The 10,557-nt window shown below is 42.6% G+C and overlaps 1 protein-coding gene across 1 annotated transcript; it reads right to left on the reverse strand.

Moving 5' to 3' along the window:
- Positions 1-225: 225 nt before the first annotated feature.
- On the reverse strand, positions 226-10,187 carry DEGS2 (delta 4-desaturase, sphingolipid 2). The gene is made up of 2 exons (XM_031066279.1): positions 9,447-10,187; positions 226-2,507 (listed from the first exon to the last, which is right to left on the reverse strand). The coding sequence occupies exons 1-2, from the start codon at positions 10,161-10,163 to the stop codon at positions 2,364-2,366; spliced, it is 861 nt and encodes a 286-aa protein (XP_030922139.1). The 5' UTR covers positions 10,164-10,187; the 3' UTR covers positions 226-2,363.
- Between the last annotated feature and the right edge of the window lie 370 nt (positions 10,188-10,557).

Genomic DNA, 10,557 nt, shown 5'->3' on the forward strand with positions numbered 1-10,557 from the left:
TGCTGAGCAGGAGGAATGTGGGGCTGCCCAGGCCAAGCAAGCTGGGATCATGATGGAAATACTGAGGAGGCAGATGAAGTAGCTGAGTTTTGGTTGGCTCATTTACAGCAGAGCTTCTGTGTCAGGCTAGGTTAGTAGTCCACAGCAGTGACCGGATCATGAAAGCTGAGTAAGAGAACTACAGCATAAGGTCACTCATAAAAGAGGATAAGGACAGCAGTCATATTGAGGAAGTTAGCATAATCTTTATTGTGGTTTTTATATTAACTTATTAAGTTGGACAAGAGAGTTGAGGAACTGCTAAAGACACAGGTAATTGAATACGTGATCCGAGTGCCAGCAAATCTGAAGTAAATTAATAAAAATCTGAAATTCCCTGACATGAGCACTGATACTAAGGTAATGGAAGTTCCCACAGCAGCACCTCTTCCTTTGGGAGAAAAGCAGTTTCAATAATTCAGATACAATGTCTTAAGTATCTTCATCACTGAGGACTCAGTAAAGGCTGAAGTGCTGGGAGAAGCCTCATTCTTGCTCTTCTTATCCAAAAGCACAAAACAGTATTGGTGAATAAACTGGTGTTCAGCCCCTGTATTACAAAGGATCTTGATCTGCTGAGCAAGCCTGGGTATTTATTTACCCAACTGCTAAAATCACATGGGTGAGAAAAATGGAGGATGGGGAAATGAAGGAGGAACCCGCATGGCTGCAGGTTAGCTCAGCTGCCTAGTGAACAGACAGACTGGCTCACTGGATCCAGTGCTGCTGAAGGAAGGGACAAAATCGTGTTCAGTGAGGAAATCAGGCTTCCCAGGTCTAATACTCTGAGGGACCAATGAGGCTGCACAGTAATCTTTTTCTTTGTTACAGCCACGGATTTCCAACAGAAAAAACCCAAACTGTTAGAGGGCTACAGGTCAATTATATATAAATGCATCATTTCTCTCTTTTAACCACTTTGTAAGGACAGAAATAATTTGCCAGTTTTCCATGGTAGAGGAAATTTACTAGATGGCATTTGAATTCCTTACTCCCAAGATATTGTGCTGCTTGTAGAAAGGTATGTTGATTAAGGTTTTTGATGATACAGAATTCTTGAGGATAGCCAGAAGTTTATAATTGGAGAGGACAAGCAGGAAGATTTTAGTATGCCAGCAGGTGGAAATGAGAGATGGAGGTTAATACCAATAGCACCAAGAAAGAGATACAGAGAGAGAAATGACCCCATCTCCATGTTCCAGGTACATCCCCTTAACACCACCAGAGGCAATTTTATATAGCTAGAGTATCATGTGCTTCCCAAATGTCAAGTTGTGCCCCTTGAATGACAGAGGAAAGGAATTGCCATTATTCTGAAAGCAGTTAGGAACAAATACCACCACAAAGATGAAGACACCTCCATGTGTCCACTGACACATACTCCTAACTGCCATGCACAGAAAGGGGTGTAATATAGAGGAGACCAAGAAAGGTGACCAGGAATGCTAATAGTTTTGGCAAGGAAAAATTAAAACTAGAACCTCTCCTTTCCCCAGAGGACTTACAGTAGGGAAAAGGGTGAGATACATGAAGTTATGAATACTGTTGAAAAGGTGAGTGAGAAAGGACCACCCAGTTCCTCAGAGGCACATCTATGCTGCTGATCAGAAGTAGGTGGAACACTAAAAAAAGGATTTTTCCTTGCCACAGTTCAGTTAGCAATAGTATTATATCCTAAGAATGGAAATTCATTCAAAAAAGGTTTAGAGAAAGCTCTGGAATAAAGATCAAACAGCATACTGAAATAATGTTACAGATGTACAAAAATAAAGACATATTCCATTGCATATATAAAATTTCTGCTATTAGCAATTATCAGAAGATATTAGATTAGACAAGACATTGAGATAAAAGCACCCTTGTGTTCTCCAGAGAGTATCATTTACTTCTGTGTGCCAGTCTTCCCAGCTTCCACAGTCCTGTGCACACAGAGCATCTACTTCCAATCTGGCACCAAGAGAAACCTGTCCTGAACTACACACACACATGCTCACACATAACACACAGCAAATATTCCCCCCACAGACAAAGCTAAAACTCAGGCTTAGGCACATGTGTCCCAGGAAGTTAATTGTAAGCCTAGACCAAAGGTTCACCTAATCATAGTTCACTCTAATCTAGGTTCTGAGGGTTGCATATACAAATATCCTTTATTAAAAAGTATTGGTTGTCTAAAATTGCTTCATTTTCACACCCATCCTCTTGGCCTAAGCAGCACGCACCAACTTCAATTCAGTACACACAAAGATCCTTCTATTTCTGCAGAAAACTGAAGTCATGGGAATGAGCAAACACAAACCACTGAAGCAGGAGGAGCTGCCCCATTAGCTTTCCTTTGCCAGCTTGCACAGTCTCTTAACCCTTGAATAAGGACCAAGAGTGTCATCAAAAACAAAGTCCCACAGAACTCGAATCCAGGACTGGTGATGTGGGAGGTTATCATAATATTCTGCTGCAATCTTCTTCACCTGGAAGAAGAAGAGAGAGAATGAGTGTTTGGCTGCACAGTCAGGTGTGTTTCAACCTTCACACTCAGATCTGATAGCACAGCCATTACCTGAAGTTACTTGTTATTGCTTGTGAGCTTCTGAAGTTCAGCCAAACGAGATGTACTTAAATGCATTTAGATACATCAGAAATCTCTTAAGAGTAAGTTTTGCCTCACAGTGTCATAATTTGAAAGGCGATGGATTGCTGCCTTCAGTCAGAACTATTTTGTCTCACTTCAGAAGTTGTGGGATCTCCACAATGAGAGATATTTTATCCACTTTATCAATTGCCAAGACTCCAGCACACTATATTAAAAGCCCTGTTTGCCACTTGTAATATTCTTCTGTTGAGAGTTCTGGGTAAGAAAGAATTAACAAGTGAGAAAATGACAGACACAGCCTTGCCTACGCTTTGTTTTCTACCCTGCATTCTGCTACCATGATGCAAATCCAAGAGATGGGTTCCTCCAGCAGGAAAAGAAAAATGCAGAGGTGGCCTCTTCTCCTCAGTCTGATATTAAAAATACTGTGAGATTCATTAGTAGGTCACAAGTCTAATAAAATTTAATCCCTGCTACAATTCCCAAAGTCTAAAGACTGTTGCCACCAGAGAAGCACTGTGCATCATTGGGGTGGTACTTGTAGTGGGAGTTAGGCCAGAAACAGAGGACGAAGAGGTTTCAAAGCTGGCAGGTTCAGGGGACTGTGAGGATTCCCAAGTTATCAGTTATTATTCCTGCTCCAACTAGATGCTTTGCTTTTTGAACACATTTATGAAGCAGCAGAATCTGTTAACTATAGTACACTTGCACAGGACTGCTTGGGCATGGTTTTATTGCAGCTCCACCTCCTAGACAAACAAAGCTCTAGAATAGAGTAGTTTGTCTTGCTGGACAGCATGACTTTTCTCTTTAAAACCCTGCAGAATTTTAAAGCCAGCTACACTGAGAACAGCGCAGACTTCCAGGGAAAAGAGGAAGGGTTACACAGAAATCACCATGCAGGAAGAGGGTCTCATCACCACCAAGGTGTAATGGGGCAACCTTAACACAGCATTTAACTGCTTGTGAAAAGGTAAGAATTCCAGTGAAAGTTAAATTATAAACTAGTATGGCTCCCTGCTAATTACCTCATTCATTCAGCTTCCTAGCAGACACTTCTCTGTGAAGTAGGTTGGATAATGTACAAGAGTCATTAAGATCTTTTACCTCTGTACCTCTGTCCCTTACACACTCCTGGTGCTCCTGGCATGTAGTGCTGTGCTAGAGGTGGAAGATTCAGTTCAGGTCTGACTGTATTCTGTCTTTCACTGAACACCTCCAACTTCATAATCATTTTCTCTATCCTGCTTTAAAGCATTGGTTTGTACTTCAAAGTAGTTAATTTTCAATGGTTAATCTTCAATTATATTCAGACAATATCAGGATTTCTCCTTAGAAATATTTGTTAATGACAGGAAGAGAGGTGAATTCCAAGTTTCCAAGATCTCTGGAGATGCAGATTTGGTTCTCTGTGCTCCTTCTATAACCCCAGTCAGAAATAATTTAATCTGGGTATTGTATCCTCCCTTTTCCCAGCTGGGTAATTGAAATAGCCAGAGGATGAGAGGGAGGACTATTTCAACAGTAAGCTCCCTTGAATGGAGGTTACTCATGAGGCCTGATGCAAACACAAAGAGGGGCTCAGACACCCAGCTTCAAAAGCTTCACTCTAGCTCTGACATGGTCATTTCCTAGCACACAATTGCTTAGACCTTCCTTCCTGCCTCCATTTTAGAAATTCTGCCTGAATTCTGCCTTTCAATTGTAGTTTAGCCCTCATCTACACTACCCAAGTTCATATAGCAAGTCTACCATTCCCCCCTTCCCCAGAGCCCCATGTATTTCTTGCCCTCTGACCCAGACCATGTTTTTTTAAGTAGTTACATTATCCTGCATAGCTCTTGACCACGTTATATTTTGACCACCACAAGAGCTTCAGGAAGTTTTCCTATATTGCCCCTTGCACATGGAAGTAGAAGGCTGGAGATTCACAGAAACCAATTCAGCTCCTAGGAGCAATGTCTCAGGCTGTGTCCTCTGGCTCCAAAGGCTCCAAAGGAAATGTGAGTGACAAAGTAGCTAAAAATGGCCCAGAGAAGAGGCCAATAAGCAGCCTGTCTATGTTCAGCCCCATAGCTTCTGCAAACACGAGCAGCACCTGGTGCAGGAAGGCAGGCACCACTTGCACCACTGCAAGGTCTCTGGGCAGCTCAACTGTATGAGAAGCACAGAAAATATGGAGAGGGGAAGGTGAAACTGCAATATGAAATGGAGGAAAGAGAAAATTTAGTGAATGCAGTTAGAGGGGGGGACTTCTGAAAGATCTTATGGAAAAGAAGGAAATTTGGTAGGTACATGTTCCCATCTTGCTAGCACACGGCAGGAAAGAACTTCAAAATATGTTCCTCTTTTATAATAGATCTATGCAAAAGTTTTCCAGCAAAACCATCTCATTTTTCATTATTTCTTTCAGCATCTCCATACATAAAACAGAATCATCACCTTATCTACCAGAAAAACTGGATAGTAGGAGGAAAGTAATTGGGGTTTAATGCAGGCTCCCTTTTAAATGCAACATCATATGGGGAGTGGCTGAGGGAGCTGGGGTTGTTTAGCCTGCAGAAAAGGAGACTCGGGGAAGACCTTATCACTCTACAACTCTCTGAAAGGAGGCTGTAACCAGGTGGGGCTCAGCCTCTTCTCCCAAGCAACCATCAGCAGGACAAGAGTAAAAAGGCCTCAAGCTGCACCAAGGGAGAAGGTTGGACATCTCATGTTTCACTGAGACATCAAACATCAGAACACCTGCCCAAGGAAGTGGTGGAGTCACCACCCCTGGAAGTGTTCCAGAAATGACTCAACATGGCACTTCATCCTATGATTTAGTTGATATGGTGGTATTAGATCAAAGTTTGGACTCAATGATCTTGGAGCTCTTTTCCAGCCTTAATGATTCTGTATCTATTAGTATGGTTGAGGCTGGAAGAGTCACGCTCTATGTTAAGGTACAAAACCTGTAGATGGCAGTTTCCAGGTAGCAAGTTTTGTGGCCAGATCAAAGATTGTCTCAAAGAAGATGGCACTGTAATTAAGTATTCCAAAATCCTGCTCCTCAAGCTCTCCATATGTTGCATTGTAGGTGATCCATTTTCTTCAACTCCTCCCTGCCTTCTTCCTTACAAATCTCAACTGTAAGACTTAACTCATTGCTAGTTTGTAAATTAAAATTGAGGCACATCTGGAGTGCTGTGCCCAGTTCTGGGCTCCTCAGTACAAGAGGGACATGGAGCTCCTGGAGCAAGTCCAGTGCAGGGTGACAAAGTTGATTGATGGACCAGAGCATCTCTCTTATGAGAAAAGGCTGATGGAGCTGGGCCTGTTCAGCCTCAAGAAAAGACAACTGAGAGGGAACCTCATCAATATCCTTAAGTATCTGGAGGGTGGGTGCCAAGAGACTGGATCCAGACTCTTCTTACTGCTACCAAGCAATAGGAAGGGTACAACAGGCAGAAACTGATGCACAGGAAGTTCCACCTGAACATAAGGAAGAACATCTTTACTGTGCAGTCACTGAGCACAGGAACAGGCTGCCCAGAGAGGGTACAGAGTCTCCCTCAGTGGGGATATTCAAGAACCATCTGGACACAATCCTGTGCCATGTGCTCCAGAATGACCCTGTTTGAGCAGGGAGGCTGAACCTCACCCGTTCTGTGATCCTGTTATCATGGAAAGATAACATGAGATTGCAAAGTCTGCAGGACAATTACTAGGCACTTGGCACATGGTATATGGAGGCTTTTCTTCAAGTAGGTCAAGGTGGCAGGGCAAGAAATTACATCTTTTGGACTGAAACTTTTGTTCTGGTTCCGTGCTTGTGGAGCACAGTGACAGGACCTTACTCATACTCTTCATATCTGACAGGTACTAAAGATATGTGCAGCCAGTATTTCAGCATGGCTGTTACACACTCTTTGTCCTGGGGCTATACAGAAGCTAGAGATCCTTATGACACAAAGCTGCAAAATTACATTTAGAATGCTCAAAGGCTTATTACAAGAAGTTCCTTCTATAGTCCTACATCCCCACCACAGGCTGGTGAGCACTGGAACTGGCCCTCCTGGTCATCACAGGGTTAATGAAATCTGCAATTCAAAACCAGCACATCTACCACGTTTTCCAGTCTTGTCTGTCTAATAAATCTGGTTTCATACCATGTCTTTTCCTTTTCCCACAAGCTTAATGAGTAACCAGTTTGCCCCTGGTAACACTGCTGCTTTTATTGCAGCTTCTAATAGAGTTCCTCCTCCTTCTCCAATCTCCTTTCTCCATGAGCATACTCTGTCCTTCAGACAATGAAGAATGGATCTCTTTACTCATTTGGTAAACAATGCAACATTCTATAGTTGTAAGACTTCATTCAAAGACTAATCTATTCTTAAGTCTACAGAGGTTTTTCTTAGAGCAGGGCCCTCATTGCAAAGTTAAATTTCATGGTCTCTTGTGCAATCTGTCATTATACTAGAGGGACAAGTTCTTACTGCACACCCATGTCACTCATCTTTAATATCCATAAGCTTAGGAGCACAGCCTAATTCTTCCTCTTTCAAATCTGTCACAGTCCTAGGGTAAAGGTCTTTCCAGTGGCAAACACATTAGTCAGAACATTCTGAATGACACACCTGTAACAAAGGAAAACACTGAATTTACTTTCCTGATAAGCAAGCTGAAAATCTAGTTACTTTCCAAGATTAAGATCCAGTTATTCTCAAATCCTATTTCTCCCCTGATCTCAATCATGCAGGATAGATCTTTAAAAATAGAGATCTTTACTCCACTTTCTACTAGCCAATAATAAAAATAAAAATAGTCTCACTGAGAGATGATCGATATTACACAATGCAACTATTAGAAGTTCAAGTGTCTAAGAGACTAAATCTGAAAAAAAAAAAATCTTTGCTGAGTGAGGAATCTGCCAGAAGGTTAAGCAAAGTAGAGCAAGGTGAGGTTTCTTACCTGCTAGGAAGTTCAAGATTTAAAGTTAATCAGAAAGGATCTGTTTCCTTGTCTCTTTTCATCAGAGCGAGAGAGATTTTTTTTCTCATTTTGCAGAAAAGAGTAACCAATTTGTTTTAATGGTCAAAGGATTTTCTATGGGAACTGTTTTGCCAAAGAAAATAGAAATTTTTGAAATATAATTCTTTTTAATAGCATTTTTACTTGTAATTGATCTCTCGTCAGACTCGAAGTCTTCCATATAGTTCTGTCAGGCAGCAGTGATTGAAAAGCTTGCTCTCTCCTCCACCAGCAGGGCAAATCTCAGTTGTCAAAGAGCAAAACACACATGAACACAAGCCCATGAAATTCAGCTAATAACTCCATCCTCTTTATGCAGGAGGGCAGACACTTCCAGCTGCTGCACTGCCTGAAGGAACTAGGCTGAACTATTTGTGGTGTGGGTGGAGAAGAGCTTTTCAGGTCTCAGTCAGGGCTGGAGCAACAGTCCCAGCAAGTTCAATTAGTCACTCACCTCCCTTGTGCAGGATACTGAGCTAACCTCCTTCTCTTCTATTTTCATTTTGGTAATCTAAGTATCTAAGCCCATCTAACAAGTTTGAACATTTGAAACTAGAGCCAAGCACATGCACTTCCCCACTGAGCTATCAGGTGTATCAGGGATGGGAGTGCCTCACAGAAGAGCTTCATATGCAAGTGTGGGCTGCTGCACCAGCTCCTCTGGGCCTCACCAGGAACAGGCAGCGTCTCCAGGACAGACCTCCAGCAGCAAAGGAGTGAATGGAACACAACTGAAGGCTATATAGAGGCTTCCCACACTCTTCTACACAAGAAAATCTCCTGTTGATTTGAATCTCCTCCCAGGGAGCGTTTCTGTGATGGAGAACATGAGCCCAACACAGCAGGGTTTGCCCAGGTAAGCCATCACAGAAGTTGTACATGATACCAGTAGTGGTGGGGAGGTCATAGCCCCTGAACCTCAGGCTACCTCCACCTCATATGGATATTGAGCAGCAGTTCCACACTTTGCATCAGGCCATAGAAAGATGTTTCCTTCCTGTTACATCAGAGAACTCGTGTGCAGGAGTAATCCTTGGAGTCACGTACCTCCAACACTGTGGGCACCTGCTGAGCAGCCCTTGCACAAAACACACAAGAGCAGCTCTGCACCTGGAGGGAGATGGAAAACCATTCCTAGACACCTGGGCTTTGCAAATTTGATTCCCACAGCTGATAAAACATAAACAAAAAGGGGTTTGCCTTTCAAAGGAGGAAAGCCACAGTGCTTTCCCAACGACAGACCAGGCCTCCTCAGTTTCTGTGGGTGGGGCAGGAGAGCTAAAAGGAGTCTCAGAGAGTGCGGCTTTATTTTCCAGTGTTACCTGTGTCAGGCTGGAACATGCCCCAGAAATTATGTCATCTCAAAAACAGAAAAATTTTCTTTGATGTTAATCAAGAAATATTGTTAGCAGATTGATCATTAGACAAATTTAAAGTAGCAATTGCCACCTGCCTCCCTTTAGATGGGTCTTTAAACTTTCAGAATCAAAACTTAGCAGCTGAGGGATGTAAATCGAGACATTTAAAGCCTTGTTGGGGGATTTTATAATGCAAAAGGTATTCCTCAAGCCCTCTGAGGATCAGACGTTCTAGTTCTCATCAAATAAACTATTACAGCAGTTTGACAGCTGTTTCTCTCAATCTCTGGCTTAAAATTAATTAGAAACAAATCCAAAAAGCTGTTCTGTTTTTTCCCCTTTTTTTTTCTTAAATTCATCAATTGCTATGATTTGGAGTGTTTTCTTTGACACAGTTTAGCAGCTTCAATAAAAATCCCACTCTCTCACGCTCATGCTGTACTTACCATGGGCAATCTGCATCCAGGAATGCTGGGGAAGTCATGGTGCTCCATGTGGTAGCCTACATTGAAGGTGAGCCAGTTCAGAGGTCCATAATAAGAGTATGTCTCATACCCTTTTAGGAACATGTAGTGTTCTGCTATGAAGTGCCCAGAAATGGGATGAAAACCCAAGCAAAGAATAGTACCTGCTATTAGGTAAATAACAGCTTTGAGCCCCCACAGGTAGTAAATGATGAGGTCTATAGAAAACTGGACGAGAGCATTGAGGATTTCCATCCGTGTGATTGCTTTGGGGTTCACATACAGCGGCCTCAGACTGTAGAACAGAGGCTGCAGGAACAGCCACAGCAGCTTCCGGAGCGGAGTGCAGAAAAACCAGCCCTCAAAGTCTGTGGGAATGTCCACGTCCAGGCTGTCCCCTCCCAGGTAGCGGTGATGGTCAATGTGGTACTTCTTGAAGGAGGCAGAGTAGGGGACGCCGATGGGCAAGTTGGCAAAGATTGCGAACCATCGGTTCCACCTGGCCTGCTTGTTCCCAAAGGCCACGTTGTGGGAAATGTCATGGATGGCGAGGGTCAGGGAGTGGTTGATGCAACCCCCGAAAGCATAAGCCCAGAAGAAAACCCATTTCCAAGATAAGTCTTTCACCAGGTAGCATGCCAGAAGCTGCGTGAAAACCATTCCAGATACAATCCACTTTAAATGTGGATCTGGTCCCATCAGAGTCTTGATCTCTGGATACTTTGCTAAAGGGAAAGATGCAGAGAAAAACTTGGTTAGACATGATTAGGCAAACGCAAACACCACTGTGATTTCTGGTTTTATCACATTATGTTTGAGGCCCTGGTTTTATAAAATGTTAATTCCAAAGTAGGATTGCCACTACGGTGAAAGTTTTACTAATTCCAGCATCATGTCCAGTTCTGATTGATCTTGATATATATAGACACATTAAAAAACCACCTTGATGGTCTCTCTGTGGTATAATATGCCTTTCCCACAATGAGTATTGCTTCACAACCAAATTCCACAGGACTTAAGCTCTAAGAAACACCTTCTGTCATGTTTTTAAGTTTTTTATGCCCTTTTGTATTTTGCTCAGATGTTATTTTCC

This window comes from Geospiza fortis, unplaced genomic scaffold (genome assembly GCF_000277835.1).
Source record: "Geospiza fortis unplaced genomic scaffold, GeoFor_1.0 scaffold23, whole genome shotgun sequence".
NCBI classification, from domain to species: Eukaryota; Metazoa; Chordata; class Aves; order Passeriformes; family Thraupidae; genus Geospiza; species Geospiza fortis.